Source organism: Drosophila kikkawai, chromosome 2L (assembly GCF_030179895.1).
Source record: "Drosophila kikkawai strain 14028-0561.14 chromosome 2L, DkikHiC1v2, whole genome shotgun sequence".
NCBI classification, from domain to species: domain Eukaryota; kingdom Metazoa; phylum Arthropoda; class Insecta; order Diptera; family Drosophilidae; genus Drosophila; species Drosophila kikkawai.
Genome location: NC_091728.1, coordinates 25481642 through 25504484, shown reverse-complemented (window position 1 = coordinate 25504484; position 22843 = coordinate 25481642). Strand labels below are relative to the sequence as shown.

General features: G+C 50.0%; 3 protein-coding genes across 35 annotated transcripts in view; 1 reads left to right on the top strand and 2 right to left on the bottom strand.

Moving 5' to 3' along the window:
* shot (dystonin-like protein short stop) overlaps positions 1-22843 on the top strand; it is a 99589-nt gene that overhangs the window by 55646 nt on the left and 21100 nt on the right. For 9 of the 32 annotated variants that reach the window (XR_011444414.1, XM_070283623.1, XM_070283624.1 and 6 more), the window contains 10 exons: positions 1180-1459; positions 1517-2430; positions 2518-2886; positions 3132-4050; positions 4391-5021; positions 5139-5274; positions 6231-6314; positions 7053-7274; positions 12133-12263; positions 12357-22722. Coding sequence is in view for 31 of the 32 variants with exons in the window: in XM_070283623.1 (XP_070139724.1) it covers positions 1180-1459; positions 1517-2430; positions 2518-2886; positions 3132-4050; positions 4391-5021; positions 5139-5274; positions 6231-6314; positions 7053-7274; positions 12133-12263; positions 12357-22722 (14052 nt within the window). In the remaining variant the exon portion in view is untranslated. Of the gene's footprint in view, positions 1-270; positions 1056-1179; positions 1460-1516; positions 2431-2517; positions 2887-3131; positions 4051-4390; positions 5022-5138; positions 5275-6230; positions 6315-7052; positions 7275-9183; positions 9326-11802; positions 12007-12132; positions 12264-12356; positions 22723-22843 lie in introns of those variants that run through there. The other 23 variants (XM_070283668.1, XM_070283675.1, XM_070283658.1 and 20 more) reach the window with 13 other exon arrangements.
* The window catches only part of LOC108071384 (uncharacterized), a 124393-nt gene that overhangs the window by 88773 nt on the left and 12777 nt on the right, over positions 1-22843 (bottom strand). The window lies entirely within an intron of this gene.
* Positions 1-22843, bottom strand: part of LOC121501831 (transmembrane protein 164) — a 131081-nt gene that overhangs the window by 95477 nt on the left and 12761 nt on the right. The gene's annotated exons all lie outside the window — the stretch shown is intronic.

Below are 22843 nucleotides of genomic sequence, written 5' to 3'. Positions count from 1 at the left end.
AACAATGGTGGGGCTCTCCATACGGCTCCCACTCCACTTTGGCTCAGTTCAGTTAATTTTACTCTGCTTCAGTTCTCGATGGGGTTTCTGACAATGTCTAGGGCAATGCCACATAGAACAAGACATCCGGTGCCGGTTTGAGATTCGACTTGGCTCTACGGCTTAGACTTTGGCTTTGGTTTTGGCTTCGACTGGCTTAATTAAACGCAAATTGTGCGGACTGTCGGCAAATAATTAAACCCATTTCGAAAATCACGCAGAATTACGAAAATCGGTGGCAAAAGCAACTGGCAAAACGAAATTATTTTCCAACGAACCCTCAACGAAACAAGTTGAAACAACGAAACCAAGTGAAACAAAAACGAAACGATACGATAGCGCAGCGATAACTGCGATATCTGGCCGATAACGGCGATAACATGCACTCCAGCTCGCAATCGACGCTGAAGCGCACTCAACAGCTGGTGCGGCAGACGAATGGCGGCCGAGGCGATGTCCTGAGCAGCGGCTCCGAGGTGGTGCACTCTTCCCGAGGCCCGGCCATAACAACCAATATCGATGACTCTAGCAGTCTGCGATACCGCCACGAGACCAAGCGCGAGCGGACCGTGGAGGCGGTAATCACGGATTATCCGGGCGTATCTCCGTTGGGCAGTGTTCCTCATGAGCGAACGAACTTTGAGCGCACTGTAACCTTCCAAGATCCCTCGGGAAATGCTCGTCGCGTCTCCGAGACTCGGGCTTTGGTCCCGGCAAGTGGCGGTATCTCCTCATCTTCGGCCCAGCACTACCAACAGGTGACGCGAAATAAGCGCATCTCCACCGAGGTCTTGGGATCGAGTGTGGAGAGCACCAAGACATCGCAACGTGCTCCGAATGGTCACCGGCGTGTGACCACACACATTGTCCGTAAAGTGACCACTTTGAGTCGGGCGGAGGAGAATGCACAGCCCGCCGAGGATCTGCTGCCGCCGGCCAAAATGATTCGTAGCTCGGAGCTTGAGTACCGTCGTGCCCTGCCGCCGGCTATTGAATCGTCCACGCAGCGCAGAGAGGTAAAAGGAACTCCGAAGGATGTGGGGGACTCGCAGACGCAGCTTTGCTCCAATTAAAGCATTATCTATATATAATGACATTTATTCTTTTGCCTATAATTAATTATTGTATACCCTTCGCCAGATCTCCGATATTGTTGTGGGCAAAGAGGACAACGTATCCGCTCGGGAGGCCCTCCTGCGCTGGGCGCGCCGCTCTACTGCTCGGTATCCGGGCGTGCGTGTCAACGACTTTACGTCATCGTGGAGGGATGGATTGGCTTTCTCGGCGTTGGTGCACCGCAACCGACCAGACTTGCTTGACTGGCGAAAGGCAAGGAACGATCGGCCGCGCGAGCGCCTGGAGACGGCCTTCCACATAGTAGAAAAGGAGTACGGAGTGACGCGTCTACTGGATCCAGAGGGTAGGTCAAAGCATCTATTTATTCTACACGAAGCTTAACGGTTTGATTTGCTTCCAGATGTGGACACCAACGAGCCGGATGAGAAGTCTCTCATCACGTACATCTCTTCGCTGTACGATGTGTTTCCGGAGCCACCATCCATCCATCCACTGTTTGACATGGAGTCGCAACGTCGCGTCCACGAATACCGCGACCTGGCCCAGCAGTTCATTTACTGGTGCCGCGAGAAGACGGCCTACTTGCAGGAGCGCTCCTTCCCGCCCACCCTCATCGAGATGAAGCGTCTGCTGAGCGATCTGCAGCGTTTCCGCAGCGAAGAGGTGAGCGCCCGCAAGCGCGAGAAATCCAAGCTCGTTCAGATCTACAAGGAGCTGGAGCGCTACTTCGAGACAGTGGGAGAGGTGGACGTGGAGGCCGAACTGCGGCCGGATGCCATTGAGAAGGCCTGGTATCGCATGAACACTGCCCTGCAGGATCGCGAGGTTATCCTTCAGCAGGAGATCGAGCGGCTGGAACGGCTGCAGCGCTTGGCCGACAAGGTGCAGCGCGAGATCAAGCATGTGGATCAGAAATTGACCGATCTGGAGACGCGCATAGGCGAGGAGGGACGGCGCATCGAGCGACTGCATCCTGTGGACGCCAAGAGTATCGTGGAAGCGCTCGAGACGGAGATCCGTCATCTAGAGGAGCCCATCCAGGACATGAACCAGGACTGTCACGTGCTCAACGAGGGTCGCTATCCCCATGTAAGCGAGCTGCACAAGAAGGTCAACAAACTGCACCAGCGCTGGGCCCAGCTGCGCACCAACTTCCACACGAACCTGGTACAGAAGCTGTCCGGTTTGAAGTATCCCGTCCACGAGACCACGGTGACGCGTCAAACGCGCATGGTGGTCGAGTCCCGTCAGATCGATACGAATCCCCATTTCCGCGATCTGCAGGAGCACATTGAATGGTGCCAGAACAAGTTGGTGAGTGCCCTTTTCCATATATATCCTCCTTTTACCTCGTATAGCCCCTTTATCCTACCAATAACTAACAACTATAATTTCCTGCAGAAACAATTGCTGGCCGCTGATTATGGCAGCGACCTGCCATCGGTCAAGGAGGAACTGGATCGTCAACAGCACGAGCACAAGATCATCGACCAGTTCCACTCCAAAATACTCAACGACGAACGTCAGCAGACCAAGTTCTCCGGCGACGAGCTGGCCCTGTATCAGCAGCGCCTCAATCAGCTGCAAAAGGTCTACGCCGAGCTGCTCAGCACCTCGACGAAGCGCCTGTCTGATCTGGACTCGCTGCAGCACTTCCTGGGCCAGGCCTCGGCGGAGCTGCAGTGGCTCAACGAGAAGGAGCAGGTGGAGATTACGCGCGACTGGGCGGACAAGCAACTCGATCTGCCCTCCGTGCACAGATACTATGAGGTAAGTGCGACGGCATCCCTCTTGAAACCCGTCTAGAGCTAGTTTTACATATTTGTGTTGTGCTTCCATCCGATTACAAGCGTGCATTTGGTAATGGCGACGAGGTAAGAGATCCAATTGGTTTCGTTAAATGCCAAGAGATAAATTTTCTATTTCCGAAAAAAGAGAGCAAATCCAACCAAGTGCACTTCCTAGGTACTGTTTTCTATAGCTTTCTAATGCATTTTTCCCCAATTCCCGCACAGAACCTTATGTCCGAGCTGGAGAAGCGTGAAATGCACTTCGCCACCATTCTAGATCGCGGCGAGGCCCTGCTGAACCAACAGCATCCTGCCTCCAAGTGCATCGAGGCCCATTTGACTGCCCTGCAGCAGCAGTGGGCCTGGCTGCTGCAGCTGACGCTCTGCCTGGAGGTCCACCTGAAGCACGCGACCGAGTACCATCAGTTCTTCGGCGAGATCAAGGACGCCGAGCAGTGGCTGGCCAAGCGCGACGAAATACTCAACAGCAAGTTCTCGCAATCGGACTTTGGGCTCGATCAGGGGGAAACCCTGTTGAGGGGCATGCAGGACTTGCGCGAGGAGTTGAATGCCTTTGGCGAAACCGTGGCCACACTGCAGCGAAGGGCCCAGACCGTGGTGCCGCTGAACAAGCGCCGGCAGCCAGTGAACCGTCAGGGACCCGTGCAGGCCATCTGCGCGTACAAGCAGCAGGGTCAGCTGCAGATCGAAAAGGGCGAAACGGTAACGCTGCTGGACAACTCGGGCCGCGTGAAGTGGCGCGTGCGTACGGCCAGCGGACAGGAGGGTCCGATACCAGGCGCCTGTCTACTGCTGCCGCCTCCCGATCAGGAGGCCATCGATGCCGCCGAGCGCCTGAAGCGACTCTTCGACCGTTCCGTGGCCCTGTGGCAGAAGAAGCATCTGCGCCTGCGCCAGAACATGATATTTGCCACCATTCGCGTGGTCAAGGGCTGGGACTTTGACCAGTTCCTGGCCATGGGTCCCGAGCAGCGCACGGCCATCCGGCGTGCCCTCAACGACGATGCCGACAAATTGCTCAGCGAGGGCGATCCCAACGATCCGCAGTTGCGACGTCTGCGCCGCGAAATGGACGAGGTCAATCGTTTGTTCGATGAGTTCGAGAAGCGAGCGCGCGCCGAAGGTGAGTGTGGGAGTATCTATTGCTTGGGGGTCTCCAGGGGGCTAGCTTTTGCCTCGCTTTTCAATTGACAACGCTCGCCAGCTGTCCCAGAGAAACGGTTAATTGACGTCGGCTAATTGAATTTAATACTTGATACTTGAGGTTTGTGTATGGCGACAAAGTGACAGGCAGGAAGCCAGAACGCGTCTTAGTCTTGTCAAGCCCAGTCAGCCATGAAGAAGCTATTCGCGAGTGTCAAAACAAGGGGTAATCCTTTACAAAATAAATTGGATAACTTTTGATTATATTATAAACAGACCCATTGGAATGTTAAACTAACTCAGATTACCATCCTTCACAGAGGAGAGCAAGCAGGCCAGCCGCATCTTCACCGAGGAATGCATTGCCATCAAGAGCAAGCTGGAGGACATGGCCCGTGAGCTGGACCAGATCATACTGGCTCCGTTGCCACGGGATCTGGACTCGCTGGAGCATGTGCTTGAGATTCATGCCGACTATGAGCGCAGACTGCATTTGCTGGAGCCGGAGCTTAAGCACCTGCAGGAGACCTTCCGCACGATTGCGCTAAAGACTCCTGTGCTGAAAAAGAGCCTGGACAACCTGATGGAGCTGTGGAAGGAGCTTAACACCCAGAGCGAACTGCACAAGGACCGCCTAAAGCTGCTTGAAGCCTCGCTGGCTGGCTTGGAGGACAACGAGCATGTGATCTCCGAGCTGGAGAACGAACTGGCCAAGCACCAGGATCTGCCATCGACGGCCGAGGGTCTGCAGCAGGTGTTCAAGCAACTCAATCACATGCAGGACATCATCACCCAGCAGCAGCCGCAGATGGACAAGATGAACGATGCGGCGGACCAGCTGGGACGCATGGGAGTGCCCACCAAGGTGCTGGGCGACCTGAAGCGCCTGCACTCGAATGTGGAGCGCCTGAACACGCGCTGGAGTGCTGTGTGCAACCAACTGGGCGAGAGGTGAGTTCACCGGGCCAGGCGCCACCTGTGCTCCGTGCGAGTGTGTGTCGCCTCATTGGTGTCCACAGATGGGGTTGAACCTGCTCTTCTAACGCCGTGTCATTCCGCCTTTTTCAGAATGCGCTCATGCGAGACGGCTATCGGGCTGATGAAGAATCTCCAGTCGAGCGTGCAAGTGGAGGAATCATGGGTGGATGGCACCACGGAGCGCCTGTCGGCCATGCCCACCGCCACCTCGGCGTACGAACTAGACGTGAGTACAGAGCCGCTGCCAGCCCCTTGTAAAAACTGAATTACCCATTTCAAGATCAGCGATAGTCTCTCTAGCTTTAGACGAACCTACCTAGAGATCCTTGTACAGTGTTGCTCAGTATTAGGGGTCCCTGCCCGGGTTGACCCTGCGGGCGGGGCACAAAAACACAAAGTATATATACGTAACCCTTCCTTTAGAGAGGATTCCTTGTAGCCATTGAATTATCCTGCGTCCAAACGTAGTCTTTGCTCCCACAGCTATATTTAATGGGCTAAATCCGCCGGTGTTGGACACGTCTCAGTATATATGTCTATATATCTACTCTATGTGTATCTATTTTGTTTTTGTTTTTGTATCCCATTTACACATGTTACCTGTCCCCCAATAGATTGAAAGACCTCCAGTCCCTTGTCCGTATTCTTGCAGTAGTTCTTGTCTAATCCAACAGCGGTCTGGGGACCACCCACACACTCCCCACATGTACATATGTATACGCATCAGACAGACCTCCAAATGTGGAGACCACCGCCGCCTCCCACACAACAATACCCATATACGTAGATCACGGGGGAGATATCCCCGTCCCGTCCCGTCCCGCCGTCACACTGTAAATTGATACCAAATTCGTGTTTGTAGTCTTTGAAACTTAACTATTTTATGTTTTTGTAGTTCTTTGTCCCCCCTTTAGTCAAGTAAGCCGCACCTATATACATAATCCCATATCGAACGATATGGGACACCACATTTATTGAATATAAATATCACCCAGTATTATCGTATTTGTAGTTGAAAACTAATTGTAAAATTGTATTTTTGTCTAATTTCTGTATTTTCACAATCAAAATTTATCACACACTATAAACCAACACAAATGATCAAAAACTATAAACAAACAATACCTGAATCTCCTGAAAAAACAATCGAAAACCAAAAATACCCCTCGAAAACCCATATAGAAACTGCTCGGAGCTGCAATCGAACGAAAACCAAAAATCGAAAATGTCAACGTGGCTGGAGGACGACTTATACGCGAAGCCAAGGTAAAAATTTGTATGCCTGTTCTTGTGTGCGTGTGTTTTAATTTATACCAAAGCCTGATCCATCGTAACCCTTCTGCCAATGCTTGCAGAGATTCCGCTCTCAGGTGCGGCAGCGGGGTTGCGATAGGTCAGTTGGTTGGTGCCAAGTGCCTAGCACTTTCCGCGTGACTGCGACGAGAGATTGTGAAAATTTCGACCGAACACCGATATCCCTCCATACACATAGCTCTCTTTCTATACACGTATTAGCTGTTTCTTTGCCTCTGTCAACACAACTCCTCAAGATATATATATTTAATGCTTTTTAAACCATTTGAACCGGACTCCCAGCGAGACCAAGTTATCTTAGTCTTACCCGACGGGCAAAAGGTGCGTGAATAACACTTGGGTGGGGAACAGATCCAATAGCTTGACCAACAAAAACCAACTTAAACTTAAACTCAAACTCAAACACAACCAACAACAACAAACCAACCAAACAATACTTACCAAACAAACCAATTAAAAAGCAATTTTTACCAAAAACAAAGTAATTTCGTAATGATTAATCAATAAAATAAAAATAAAAAGCACTAAATATATCAATAGTCCCCCTCCTACCCCTTAAGGCCCCCTCTGACAACAACAAAACCAACTTGTTTAACACACGAAATTACTAACATTTAACCGAAATTAACCAACCGAACCAACGCAACGAAACGAATCGAAACCAATGTCGCCGCGGGATTCCTGGAGCAGATCTACGATAGCAAGTGTCTGCGCTTTGTGGACTGGCTTCTTGAGGCCCGGCCATCGTTCTCGCCGCCGCGCCGCGATCTCCGGCCGGCGAACAGCGATCCGGGCGCCACACAGTATTACAGCCAGCGACTGGACAATCTTAATACGAAATACGACAGGTTGCTGGAACAACTGTCCCAGAGGCTAAAGACAGCAATCGAGGTGAATGGCAGTGATGGTCTGGTGAGTAACACAAACTCCTCTTGGAAGGATCCGTTGCGAGGTGGAGCAGGAGAGCTGCTCGCGATGATGTCACAGTTTATTTTGGCAACAGATCGTTGGCTAAGGTTGGGTCGTTATCATAAAAGCAGGGTTAAAGTTCAGTAAACGAGTTTCGCTTTCGCTTTTTTCGCGTCGCGTCTAGTGCCTAGTTTTCAAATGCAAATACGAGTACGTACGTCTCTCTCTCTCTCTCTGTGGTATCATTGTGTCTCCTCCTTCATCTGTGCCGTGTATCTCTCTGTGTCTCCTTCGCTGTCAGTGTCTGTATCTGTATCTGTTACCGCTGGCAGTATTATTAAATTAACCTTCAGAATCGGTGCACGCTGACACAAGCGGCTGCGGCAATAATGACATCACATCAGATGCCGCGGATTGACCAAACACATTCTGTCAATGGCCAGCGAGCGAGTGAGTGTCAACGCTTGAAATGTTGCTGCCATAAATCACGGCTTGATTAATTTATATAAAAATTTTAAACTATTTTTTGCTTTTCGTGACTGTCAATTGATGCAGCAATTTGTTTAATGTTCCAAATATATAAATAAATATTGCGTCGCTGGGCTGCATTGTGTCAGGAGTTTGGCTTTCGTTTGTTTTTTGTGTTGTTTTTAATTCCAAAACAATAAAAACAAAAACGTCAAAGATAAACCATTGCCATATTGTCATGTGGCTGACCAATTAGGCAAATTGGAGACAGATTTCAAATTAAGAATGACGACGACGAATTCTATAAATATTAATGAGGCCCATACAGCACTCGTATGGGTTCCTATATACCTACTCCGAACCGAAATTCAATAGCTGCGGGGGGGACGTCATCAACGTCTTTGTCGCCATTAATGATTCCATCTGTCAACTCTTTTCTTTTTTTCAAAATATTAGTTTTTTCTCTTATTTTGGCCATTTTGTTCAACTGGTTTTATTTTGGCGTCGTGCGATCTAAGAGGAATTCAATTAAAAACGTTGATTATCTTGGCTGTTTAGTTCCAAAAGAAGAGTGGGCCGCCTGCTGTTTAAATAAGTTGAGTGTAAATATTTAGCTGGCAATTACCATAATGAATGAGCAGAGTAGGGATCGCCGGACACGATGTAAACAGAAGTTCAGTCAACTTTCAGATGATTTACTAAGAAGAAGTTGTAATGTGATTTATTCTGGCTTCTTGAAAGGTTAACCCATTGATGTAAACATCAGTTTCAGCGGTTCCTAGTTCATGGACTTTAATATCCCAATTAATGTTTAGCATTCAAGTTGTTCAGTATCTATTTCTCATGTCGTAAACAAGTTCACGCCGAGCCCCATGTTCAATGTAATCCCAATTTGTTTTGGAGCCTCTCAAAGGTGTTTTGCCTTCGCCGAGTGACATCATAACTGCTCCATTACCACTTCGCCTTCAACTCAAGCCAACTTGATATGCATAGCAGGGGCGGACAGAAGCACAAGCTCCGCGGCTGGCTTAAGTAGACTGGATAGCAAACTATGTATTTTTTGTTATTTAGAAGGTTAGATGGAAACTGGTTTTCTCGACTTCGGCTCGCCAAAAATAAAGAACCCAAAAGATCAACAAGCTCCGGCGGCAGGAGATACTTTGTTCTCGACTTCCGCATATTGTTTTCGACTTTAATTTGGAGCCAAACTCCGTTGGCAAATCCCTCTTTACCTCCCAGAAACCTCTGTAAACGGATTGTTTATCATTTTGGCGCAACAGCTGGCGGTGGGAATGCTCTCCGGAAACTAGCCGGCATTTGTGGAAGCTCTTGTCCGCTCTCTGTCTCTTTGCTGCTGCTGCTGCTGTTTGGCCTCTAAAAAGCTCGCTCTCCTCTGCTGGGCCATGGCTAGAGATTCTCTCGGTGCCTCCATTCAGTTCCGAAAGCGACGTGGTTGTGTAACGACGCAACCGAATCGCGTATCCGCTGTGTGTGTGCTGTGCCGGTGAAACGAAACTAAACAAAGGCCAAAACCTTTAGAACCTGCCGGATTTGTTGGATTTTGAATTCCAATACGAATAATACGTGTAATTATGTTCGAATAGATGTGATAAATAAATAAATAAATAAGCTAAGGAATATTCATAGACTCTAGTAGACATCCTCGCGGAGAACGCGTTGCCCATACGCCGCATGGGCCGACATGATGTCACATACGGAAAGATAGAAAGTGTGTCCGTGTCTCTGTGGTGGTGCCTTCAATTGAATGCGAATCGTCGTGGCCCGCTTTTATTTAATGCTAATAGACATTCAAATACACATTTCTATTTCTTGCGAACCTTAAAAAGTGCCCGCAAAGAGTGGGTTTTGTTATATAGTCGCCGCCGAAATGAAGTCACTCGAAAAGCAACTCAAATATAAACGAAACGCAAACACAACCGATTCTGGCTGAGAGTGTGAAAAAAACCGAAAAGAAAATAAATACATTATTAATATAGCCTTGAATATGTCGCAAGAAGAATCGGAATGTCTGTCTGTTTTTTTGGTGTTAATGAAAATAAACGCACACAAATTGGAAAAAATAAAAGCCACAATTTTGGTAGTGACTCAGCTGGTTTCAGCTCGTTAAAAATTGCATAAAACGAACAACGAACCATTACCTAGTGCAGTTAAATAGCGTTAAACAGCGCCAAAGTCCCCTAACAAAATAATAATAATAAATCGAGGCATTTCTCTCCGCTCAATTATTTAGTGACTTGCCTGATATATGGCTTCCTATCAACACCGGAGATCGCCGGAGTGTCAGGGCTGGCGCTAATCTAATCTATGAGGTGCAATCCATCAGCGGCGATGCGATGTTTGGGGCTAAGCGATCAGTTCCACGTTTTCCGGGGACAGTTCATTAAAAGCCCTAAAAAAGTGTGTTGTTTCTTCGACATGGCCCTGCCTGCACTTTTCCCTCTTGCTCGATTATCGATTAAACTCTTGCCGCAGGAGCCAGTGCTTCTGTGTGTGCCTTCTGCTATGTATAAATATACATACATATATATGTCTTATTTTATATATATTTTTAGCGGCATTCTAACGATAAATCAGGAATGAAAGCGAGCGTTTTTTCGGGGTCTTTGCCTTTGCCTTTGCCTTCGCCGAGCTATAAAGGGAGGCGCCTCTATTTTCGTGATGCGGCGAAGGCGAGGCCCAAATGCAGGCTGCAGCATGCGGCACGTCGAAGCTCTTGTGGGAAGCTTTCCTCTCTCTGTCACACTATCGTTGCCTCGGCTTTGCTCGGCAGGGCTCTCCTTTGCCCTCATTTCGTAGCCGGCACAACGTGGCGTATTAGTCATGTTATCAGTGTCAAGCGCATCCGAGCCCAGAATCCATTTAATCTCCTCAAGCAAACCCACTCGAGAAGCCATTGAGAAGTTGGAATTTGTGTGCCGCACTTTGCACACTAGTTCAGCTTCAATTCGCAGCTCGAAAACTTGTTTCATTTATAATCAAAATAAATATTCGCCTCTCTGATGACATCATTGTTCTCGTACTCGAACTCGCACTCATATACATGCCTGTCGGTGTGTGTTGGTTCCTGAATGCGTGTTTTTGTTAATTATAATTTATTTGTTGCTTCTACCGACTCTAGGGCGACCTTGAAAAGCAGCAGCAGCAGCAAGGGAATTAGTTGTTTGTTTTTTTCGAAAATGCAAATCATAAACGACGATCGCTTTTGGAGAGAGGCACTTTCCTCTAATTAATGACTTCATCTGGTAAATGATACTTCACCGGAATACTACAATGACGTCAATGCACTTAAAGACCAAAGCTATGACCTGCACCCATCTGTCAGGCATTTGCCATTGAATCACTCTGTCTGTCGGTGTTCATAAAGATAAAAATTAAATTAACAGATGTACCGTCCGATAAAATGTCTTGGAGATACCAACAGCTACAAGAAAGCAGGCTCTTTCCATTCCGAATCATGGGGATCCCTGCACTCTTGCTCAAGTTTGCACTGCGTTGTTTGCAGAGCTGTGGAGGAGGTCACCCTCTCTCCCTATATACAGCGTCATTTCTATTTTCATAAAGGCTTTGGGTTTTTGCTTTTTGTGTGTGTGCGTTTATTTTTTTTTAGTTTTTACTTTTATGTGTGCTTTATTTGTGATTTGTGTGCTTCGGTTCGGTGCTGATAATAATAATGTGTTCCCTGTGTGTAACCGAATCCAATGAGTGGGCTGAAAAGTGAATCAACGAGAGAGTAGGCAGGCTGGACACTTTAAGTGCCAAGATTCCACTATGGCAAGCCAGCTCCATGAAGCATTGTTTTATAGACTCCATAGGAGTAGAAGCTTCTTAGACCCGAAGCTCTATTATTTTTAGTTTGCTTTATCGTCGGTGACTTTATCTTGCGACTACGTATCATGCTCACGCATGCCATAAACACATTCCACACTGTTTGCGACTCCACGGGCAGGGCAACTTCAAAGTGACGCGTCTTTATGTCCATCGTAAATCGTATCCGTAAATCGCAAATCTCTAATTGCTTTTGTCACAATTAAATCTCGCGCAGTGTATTCAAGAAGCCCCCACTAAGCCAACGAATCAAAACCAAATTGCTGACTATGATTACTTTGTCGAACTGAATCAAACGAAAGCCTTAGACATGTCTCAGCATAGATCGGGTCGCAAGGCGACCAAATCCAAAACCCAGACCGCGACCACAGCTGTCCAAGTGGCAGAGGAAAGTGACTACGACTTTGCGTTCGAGTTTCAGGTAAAAAATAATCCATGCACAGCTCCTCCTTCTTCTCCTCCCCGCATCGCAAAGACCTTCCACAGCTAGTTGTTTCTCTGTTTTGCCCAAAGAACTAACCGAAATCGCTTTTGTCTTGACATTTAGCAATACGCTGAGAGTCTTCAGAAACCGCTCAAGACCTTTAGGGTTGACTTCAGTGCGGGCAGCGTGCCAACTGGCGATGGTTACGCTGCGCGCCAGGAGGATCTCTATACCACCACCTACAGCACTACACAGTAAGTATGAATAAAGCAAAATGACTTGGGAATATGGATTCCTAAGATTCAGAATGCAGAATCTAAGGGTTCCTCCTTCCACTCACTTTGCAGATTCAGCTCAACGAAGACAACGAAAAGCTCTACGAAGAACGTCTTCAGTAGCGATAGCTTGGATGCCGCTAGTCAGGAGGTTAACAGCACCGCTGCCAACCTGCCCCAGTCGCAAATCCAGTTCAGCGAGATTAGAACGCTCAAGCGCACCCAGCAGTTGGGAGGCCAATCCGTGCTGGATATCGCCGGAATCCGCGATCCTCGCACCGGGCGCATCCTAACCGTCGGCGAGGCCATCCAGCTGCGGATCTTGGACGTACGAACCGGCGAGATGTTGGTGGGCGACCGCCGCATCAGCCTGGAACAGGCCGCCGAGCAAGGCCTGATTGATGCGCAACTGGCCCGCCAATTGCTCCAACCGGGAGCGGGACGTGATGCCAGCGGACGGGAACTGTCCCTGCTGGAGGTTATACAGCGCGAGATAACCGAAGCGGAATCCGGCTATGAAACGGCGGAGAAGCGGATCAAGGTAAACACTACCGTAGAGCAGTCGCCTGAGGCGACGCTGGGTTCGCCCGAGAATCCACGCAACATTGCCGACGCCATTACCGCGGGGAGTGTGGACACTAAGACCGGCCTGTATCGCGTCAAATCTGGCCAGACGATCAGCCTGGCGGAGGCCTACGAGCGTGGCTACCTCATCCGGCACGAGTCGGTGACAATCAAGTCGAATGCGCTGTGCCTGAGCGATGCGATTTCGCATGGTCTGGTCGATGGCGCCGGCTGGATAGCGGATCGCAACTCTGGCGACAAGTTCCGGCTGGACTCGGCCATTGCCAATCAGCTGATCGACGCGAGTGTGCGGGAAGTGGTGGACGCGAAACGCGATACGAAGATCACACTGCAGGAGGCACTGCAGTCGGGCGTCCTTAATGCCAAAACCGGTCGGTACGTAAACGAAGTGACCAAGGAGAAGCTGACATTCGCGGAGGCGCGCAACCGTCAGTTGATCGTGAAACCGTACACGCTGAAGGACATCTGCGATTTGAACCTGCTCGACAAGCAGGCCCAGATCACGAGTCCTATGCGGCGCGAAAAGCTAAGCATCATGCAGGCCATTGAGGCCGGTGTGCTCGACGGGAACCAGCTAAAGTGCATCACCAAGCGAAAGGGTGAACTGGTCACCCTTCAGGAGGCCATTGCCGACGGCATCGTCCTGCCGGCAGAGTGCAAGTACCGCGACTTTATGACCGGCGAGCTAATCAGCATTCCGGAGGCGGTGGAGCGCGGCCTCATAAGTTCGGTGGCGCAGCGTTCGATCTTCGATATTGACGGGTTCAAGGATCTGAGGAGCAATGACTATGTAAGCTTTAATGTCGCCCTCTCGCGCGACCTTTTGCGTCGCAAGAGCACAGGCTTTGCCTTAGAGACGGGTAGGGATAGTCTAGTGCCAATAGAGGTGGCCGTGGGCGAGGGTTTGGTGCGCCAGGAGGTGTACGAGATGTTTAGCCGCGGCATTGGGGTTCACAATGCCAGTGGCAAGGAGCTCAGTGTCTTTGATTTGGTCTATCACAACCTGATTGACCCGAAGACGGGCTACCTGCTGGATCCCAAGACAGGGGAGACAGTGCCTTTGGACACCGCCATCGAGCGGAAGTTTATCACTCCCGAGGGAGCTCTGCTCCTGAGCAGCTTGCTCAACATTACACTGACCACGGAGACGGTGACGCGGACGATTAATCGGTATGTGACAATCAGGGCTGGTTCCCAAGAGCCGGGAGGCGAAACTGTGCTGCTTACTTTCACAGAGGCAGTACGTCAAGGTTTCATCGACGAAGATAGGCAGCTTTTCAAGGATCCCAAGACAGGCAATGTTTACTCCGTGCAGCAGGCGCTTAACTACGGCCTGCTCGTGCCGGACAGCAATCAAACGGTGCCGGAGCCAACGAATAGAAAGAAAACAAAGTCCACGATTACCATTGTGACCAAGCAGATTATACCAGAAGCTGAGCCCATCAAGCTAAACACCCAACACACCAAGTACGTGGAGAAGTCGGTGGAGATTCCCATTTCTCAGGAGCTGGTGAAGCCTCAACGCGTAGTCTCCGACTTTATCAACATGGAGAAGAGCAGCTACATCGAACAGAATGTTACGGAGCGTCAGATCATGGAGCTGCCACCTGGCGGCTGGCGACTGAAGGATGCAATCGAGCAGCGACTGTTTAATCCTGATACTGGCGTGTTCCATGTGCAGGGCACCGATCGCTTGGTCAACTTCGAGGAGTGCATTAACAGACAAATTATCAATAATCTATCGGTTTCAGTTATTGATCCCAGCACTGGCGACAAGATCTCCGTGCAGTCAGCCTTTGAACGTGATATTCTGGATAGTTATGGGAACTATACAAACAGCAGGAAGCAAATCCTGGGCATGCGTAGTGCCATCGACGAGGGCAAGATCATTTTGGAGACTGTGCCAGCGACAAGAGGAGGCACTCAAAAGACAATCCTTCGTATTACTCGGGTTAATAATATGCCAGATGTTCTAGAGGTTTCCACACCCCTGAAGGATGCTCCGCCCAAGTTTGTAGAGGTGCTCACCTGCCAGCGAGAACTCGCCTCTCCGGAGCCCCTTCAAATTGCACCTGGCGCCATCTACGATCCGTCCACAGCCCTGGTGATCTTTACACAGAGCGGGGAAACGGAGAACATCTTCGATGCCGCCCGCCAAGGACTAATTGACGAACAGCTTATAAAGATTATTGATCCCACGTCGAAGCAACCCATTTCTGTGACGGAGGCGATAGCTCGCGCCATATACGATCCCAAGACAGCGACGATACTCGATTCCGAAGGACAGCCAGTTGACCTGATTACAGCCACCAAACTGGGACTATTGAGTGTAGTTGGTGCCCCATTGGTTGCTGCTGAGGGAGCGCTGAGAACGGTGCGCTTTGTCACTGATCCCCGAACGGGTGAGCAAATTCCCGTGGAGGTGGCCTATGAGCGAGGTATAGTGTCACGGGATCAACTGCAACGCGGGCGATCCTTTGACAGTGAACCATCGACGACGACGGTCGAGGAAAAGGTGGTCGTTCTGCAGCGAATGCGAAAGATTATCCTGAAGCCAAAGGATGCCCAGCGCAAAGGAATTATCGATGAGGAGACCTGCCAGATACTCGAAAACACTAGCAACTTCACCAATCCCAAAGGCGAGGTGGTCAACATTAGCGAAGCTCTGAATACAGGACTTATTGATGGCCGTCGTGGTAAAATTATCGACCCCCAAAGCAATCGAGTGCTTAATTTCCGCCAAGCCGTCGAACAGAAGATACTGGATCCCGAGCAGACCAATCACATACTTATGCCATTGGCCAAGAGCTTGTCCGTACCGCGGTTGGCGGCTCAGGGATTAATTGATCCCCAAACTCAGACTATTGTACATCCAGAGAGTGGGTATCCACTAAGCATCCACGAGGCTATCGTGTGCGAGGTCTTGGATCCACAATCAAAACTGCATAAGCCTGAGAAATGCACCCTGGAGGAGGCTATCACCAAGGGAATAGTTAACGCCGATGATTCCACATTCAGCTACAAGAACAAGACCCTCAACATCACTGAAGCCATTGAAGCTAAACTTTTCGATCCCAGCTACGATCAGCATAAATCGAAGGTGGAAATTCCGCCGGTGGGAATGATCTTCCCAGTGGCAGTCGAAAAGAGCCTAGTGGAGCCGTCAAAGCGTGTGGTTCTGCATCCTAGTACGAAGAAGGCATTGCCTATTAAGCAAGCCATCGAAGAAAACTTCATTATGTCCATTCCTTATGCTCCCAAGCCAGATGCCATTGAGGTGGTACCTGCCTTGGAGCGGGGTCTCATCGATGTTGCAGCCCAAACGCTAACGGTCCCAACCACTGGAGAACGTCTGCCCCTACGTCAGGCCATGGAAAATGGTGTGCTGGTTGTAAAACATCTTTCCGACTTCGTGGTAACCCAGAAACCCATTCCCAAAACAGAGATAATGGAGACTGTTCGAGCCGTCCACACCGTGACTACCAAGACTATTGAACTGATGCAAGGATACGTACTCATCTCGAACAACGAGGTGCAGAACGTGACCACCGGCGAAGTATGCAGCTTGGAAGAAGCTAAGGAGCTTGGAATCTTGCGTGAGGAGTCCACAACTCGAGAGACCAAAGCGGCAGCGGGAGATAGTCCAGAAGCTGTGGCGACCCTCCCCACGAGCAGCGATCAAACCGTTGTTGTAGAGGAACGAACCCAGACAGTGGTCGTCAGCTCGGACACCCACAAGCAGGAAATGCAAGTTGTCAGCACGACGCAGTCCACAAAGGAAACACCCATTCCAACTGTAATCGAAAGCGATGCAAAGAACAGCAAGGAGCCGTCAAAGACTTTGCAAAATGTTAAGGATGCCGCCAAGATGGGAGCACTAGGAGTTATTGCAGCTCCAGTGCTGGCCGGAGGAGCCCTCGTAAGCGGCGTTAAGAGCCTCATAAAGTCTGTGAAGTCCCCCAGTGAAGATGCCAAGACTACCAAAAAACCAGAAAAACCTCAAAACTCCTTTATAGACCAGGAGCGCCGCAATATGCCACAGCCGCAACAAGTGCCAAGTGAGGTAGATAATCTACTCAACGAAACGGAAAATTTTATAAGCACGACAACAGCCAACTTTATAGCTAACGAACAACAGCAGCAGGGAAAGCCTGAGGAGCTTTCTAAGGTGGAGTCAACGAGCGCACTGACTACCACAACAGTCACAACAATTACTACCTCAAAAACAGTAACAGAATCTGGTGATCTTAAACCTGTTTTGGTTGAAGATATTAAGACCACCACTCATGTGGAAGAAAAGCCAGTGGCGGAGCAAGCCTCTAAAAAGCCCAAGGAAGTGCCAGAAGAAGAAATTAATACGGTTCAAGTAACTGAAACTATCACTACAGTGACAAGTAAGGAGGCAGCTTCGACACCAGATAAGACAGCTCCAACAGAAAGTACTCCGCAGAAAAATGAAGTGGCCCCAGAGCCAGTTAAGAAAGAAGTAAGTCCCAAGCCAGCACAGAAAGAGCCCAGCCTAGAGCCAATTAAGGACAGTACTCCTGAAGCTGTTAAGGACGCGACGCCTGAGCCGGTTAAAAAGGAGGAAACTACTGCCGAGCCAATTAGAGAGAAAACTCCAGAGCCAGACAAAAAGGAGAAAACTCCCGTGCCGGCTGATAAGGAACCTACTCCAGAAGCATCTGCAAAACCAGAACCGAAACCAAGAACTGCTAAAAAGAACGAGATATCAGAAATTCAGCCACCTTTCACAGTCCCCCTGGCTCCATTCGCTGAAACTACCTCTGAAACAAAGTTTACGGAAGTTACAACCGAAATTCAAGAACCTGTGACAAGTTCGGAAACTATTACAACTATTACAACAACTGTGAGAACAAAAGAAGAGCAACCGGCAATTCAGGAAGTTACAGTCACCCAAAAGTCGGATCCAGAGAAGATCATGGATACCCAGATCAACGAACCAATCATTCAAGAGCCCGCTGATGTGGATCATCCCAGTGAGATCACTGATGAACACCCTGCCACAATTGTGCTGGAAGAAAGAGGAATCACCATTGAAGAGCCAACAATCACGGAATCAACAGTGACAACTACAACCATTACTACAACAACTACAACCACTGGAAATGAGGGACAGCTGCCACAGGAGACTGTGGTCACTGAAAAAGTGAAAGAGACGCCTATAGAGGAACAATCTAAACCCACTGACACAACTCAGACAACCGAAATTTTAACAACAAAGACAGCTATCATCAGTAAAGAGAATCAACCCCAACAACCTGATAATCTCGAACAGATTAGTCCACCTGCTTCGGACAAACATCAGTCCGTCGTTGATTTTATTGAGCGTGAAAAGGGTCCTGGAAGTAGTAGTAATATCATGCAGAATGTCAAGGATGCCGCTAAGTTAGGCGCTTTGGCCATTGTGGGGGCACCTGTTCTTGCTGGCAAGGCTTTGGTGGATGCCCTGAGCACAGAAAAGACACCGAAAACAGGACAAAATACGTCCCAAGTGGTAACGGAGTATGTAGAAGAACTACCAAGTGAAGCGTTCTCAACAGGCACCACTACATTAACTACCAAAGTAACCACTACCACGACCACAATAACGACAACAAATGCAGATGGTACTCCGGAAGACGAGGCCCGAGATGTAGTTGAAATGCCAACTCAATCTGTAGAAACCAACATTAAACGAGAGGTGCCAAAGACTCTGGCCATAGGCGATGCTATTTCCCAGAAACTAATCAGCCCCGATGAGTGCCAGGTGATTGTGGATGGTGAACAACAGTCTCAGACTGTCTCGACACTGCTCAAGGAAGAACAGCTTAGTCCTTTGGACGAAGTGCAGATCATTGACGACAAACTTATTGTGTTGCAACAGATAACCTACCTGGTGGATGTAGATACCGAACTGACGGTCGAAAACCTGAGCGAGCTGAACATCTATGATCCCGAGAATCAGTACTTTATTGATCCCAGCACTGGGCAGAAAGTTTCTTTCCACACCCTGGTCTTTGACATGAACATTTTTAATCCGGAGACCATCTTGGTGAAGAACTTCAGCACTGGCAAATACGAGACACTCACAACGGCTCTAGAGCGTCCTCTGCTGGACAGGCACACTGGACACATGGTCGATCCCAAGACAGGCAAGAAAATTCCATTCTTTGAGTGCATAGCTCGCGAGTGGATAATCCGCTCCAATCCCGAGGAGCAGCGTCCATCGGGCATCGAGAACGTGACGATCGATACTCAGACCGGGCAGGTGGTGCTTGACGATGGTCGGGTTTGCTCTATTGTTGAAGCAATCAACAGTGGCAAGCTGGACATTCAGTCGATATCGGTGCGCGACCCAGTTAGCGGTGAGGTAATTCCCCTGCGTATGGCAATTGAGTTGGGGGTTGTGGACATGCAGGCGGGCACTGTTATAGACATTCAGACGCTCAAGGAGATTCCTATGGAGCTGGCCTTCCAGCTAGGCTTTTTGGTGCCCGGCGCACGTAAGCCAATCTCCTTGGAGGCGGCCGTTCGCAAGGGTCTGTATGACCCCGAGACAGGCAAACTCTTCGACTCGGAGAGTCAGAACCAAGTTGATGTTCAAAAGTCTATTGAAATTGGTCTAGTAGACCCGAAGATATCCTTGATTGTGGATACAGTAACCAAGAAGGAAGTAAAGCTGGACTGCGCCATCGAAGATGATTTGGTGCTGCCCGCCACAGGTCAGATCAAGGACAACAAGAATAACACACTGGTGCCCTTCGATGTCGGTGTGCAGCAGCGTCTGCTGAAAACAGACAGCGTCACCTGGAGCCTGCCGGAGGTGCTGCAGCGTGAGTACTACATGCCCAGCACTGGCAAGGTCCTCAATCCAGTTACTGGCGAGGAAATTCTCCTCCAACAAGCCATTGAAATGGGTTTCGTGGAACTGGACACCACACTGGTGAAAGATGCCGATCACGACAAGATCGTTCCAGGCAAAGAGGCAGCTAAAGTTGGTCTGCTTGATACTGTCCGTGGCACGCTAAGTTCGCCCAACATCAGTCTCGACGAGGCGTTCGTCAAGGGCTATCTGATCAGCACAAAGAAGCCGCTGTCCCTGGTTGATTGCCTGCTGCGTGGTCTTTACGATCCTTCGACAGCCAAATTCACCATCGACGACAAACAGCTGGACCTTAAGTCGGCCATTGCCCAGAAGCTCATCAATCCAGAAGAGCTGGTGCTGCTTGACCCGAAGACAGAGTCTATCATTTCCATAACCGAGGCAATAGCAAAGGGTTATCTGGACCCGATTGGCGGATATGTGATCAATCCCTATGCCTCCACCAAGTTGTCCCTCCACGAAGCCCTGGAGAATCGCATTCTCATTCCGCCCAAGCGCAAGCGCAGCCTGCCAGACGCCGTCTACCGGGGTCTGTACGATCCCAAGACGGGACAGTTTAGCAATACGGTGACCCGCGAGAAGCTCACAACTGAACGTGCCATTCGTAGGGGCATCCTCGATCCCGATTCGACGGTCGTCAATGTGGGCTCAGGCCAGATCATTCCATTTGGGGTGGCCACAGAAACCGGAATCGTGGACAGTAGGCAGGGAACGGTGATGGATGCCGATGACAATCCAATTGACTTTAAGGAGGCCTTCGATCGCGGTGTCTTGGTGGAAGCCAAGAAGCCACTGCGTCTCATTGAGGCTGTGGTCAAGAACGTCTATGATGAGATTGATGGACACTTTGTGGATCCCAAGTCGGGAGAGAAACTAAACTTTGCCGAGGCGCTGAACACCAACTTGCTGGACGAGCACAGTGTGCAAATCAGGGACTTCAAGACGGGCCTTTACAAGCAATTAAACCTTACGCACGCCAAGGACACGGGCATTATTGATGCTCACAACTCGAAGCTACTGTACAACAACCAGACAATGACCCTAAAGCACGCTTTCGACATTGGCATTCTAATGGATGTCAATGCGCCTATCAGCATTCAGCGGGCCATCCATCAGGGCTTGTTCGATGACAGGACTGGCAAGCTGAGCGATCCCCGTAGCGGTCGGCAGATCACCCTGCTCGAGAGCATGCGAAGTTTCGTCGTCAACCCGCACTTGCCGTGCTACTTCGATGAGCAGAATGAACAGATGTACTCACTGAGCGAGACCTGTCGCAATGGCATAATCAACCGAAGAGAGGGTGTCTTTAGGGAGCCGGGCAGCAGTAGCTTTGTGCCTCTTGGGGAGGCCCTCAGCTTGGGTCTAATTGTGGACATTGAGAACGCCGGTTTCGGTCTTTACGAACTTCTGTCCATGGGTTTCTATGATGTGAATACCCGCAAGGTTCTTCACCCGGTCACGAATCGCAAGCTCAACCTGAACGAAGCATGTGTCGAGGATGTGGTTAGCCTGTCTTCCAGTTTAGTGAAGCATTACGAGAGTGGCAAGTACCTGCGACTGGCGAACGCCATCAAGGAGCAGCTTATCGACGACTCTAGGGGTGTCTATAATTTGGACAATGAACAGCTTGATTTGCAGGCGGCTAGAGCTCGGGGTTTGATTGTTTCAAATCGACGTCTCCTTAGCCTTGAACTCGTCCTTCGCCAGCAGCTCTACCGTTCCGAAACGGGCAAGTTCTGCGATCCAACAACCGGCGAATATCTCGATTTGATCGAGGCCATTCACTCAGGCTTTATAGATCCCGCGACGACCGTGTTTAAGAATCAGCTTACCGGTAAGGAGTTTCCGCTAACCGAAGCCATTGAGAACGGGGACATTGACGTGACCAAGGGTAGGGTATTTGATCCCAAGTCCAAGTCTGCCTTCAACTATGACGTGGCACTCACGCGGGGTATTCTCGTGACCGTTGTGCGTCCGCTGACCGACCGCAGTGAGGTGGTTCGCCGGCAGGACAGCGTCGAATTGTTGGGACAAACGCCCGTGAGCGTTGTGATAAGCAAGCCGCGCGAAATGTCTCTCGAGGAGGCCATACGATATAACATAATCGATCCCAAGACCGCGCTCGTTCGCGATTTCGATAACTTCAAATTTCTGCCGTACTCCTTGGCCGTGGAACGCGGTCTCGTGGACACCACCAAGCGCACACTCGTGGATCCCAAGGCCCTGTACTTTGCCTTCGATCCCACTTTAATTGTTTACGTCCGAGAGCTGGTCACCTTTGACCAGGCGGCCGAGTCCAAGTGCTTGGACTTGCAGACCGGAATGCTGACCTATGTGCCAGCCAGTGGACCGGGATCCGCACCAGTACCAGCACCAGCCAACGACGACAGCGCAAACGACTCGCTGACTGTCATCGAAACGCCCAAGGTATACACGCTCAAGGACGCCGCCAGTACGGGCGTGATCGATCCAGATTCCGCGCTGGTTAAGGATCTGGCCAAGGCCAAGTTGGTCCGATTGCCGGAGGCCTTCCGCAAAGGCCTAATGGATGCGAACAAGGCGAATGTACTGAACACGCAGACCTCCAAGCTCTGCACGCTGCAGGAGGCCTACGAGAGTGGCCTGATCTGCACGCCCAAGCGATCATTCGGTTTGCTAGAAGCCATCACCTTTAACCTGTACAACCCAACCAACGGCTGCCTAGTTGATCCCTTCCAAATGCATCCCGACATCATTCGACGCCGAAAGTTTACCCTGGCCGAGGCCATTGGCTCGGGTCTGGTGGATCCCTCGTCGACGGTGGTGCGAGACCCCAGCAGTGGGGTCATTGTCCCACTTACGGCTGCCATTGGCAGCGGGCTGATTGATGCCACCGAGGGTCGTCTGACCGATGCCAATGAGCCAAAGAATAACATTGACCTGGTGAAGGCCGCCGAGAAGGGTCTTCTCCTGCCGGCAGAACAGAGGGTAAGTGTCAGTCCAGAAAAACTGGTGTACTCTCTTTCAATTTCAAAACCGAAACCGGAAACCGGAAGACGGAATTGCGAATGCAAATTCACTGAAATTACTTGCAAGAAAAATTACAGCA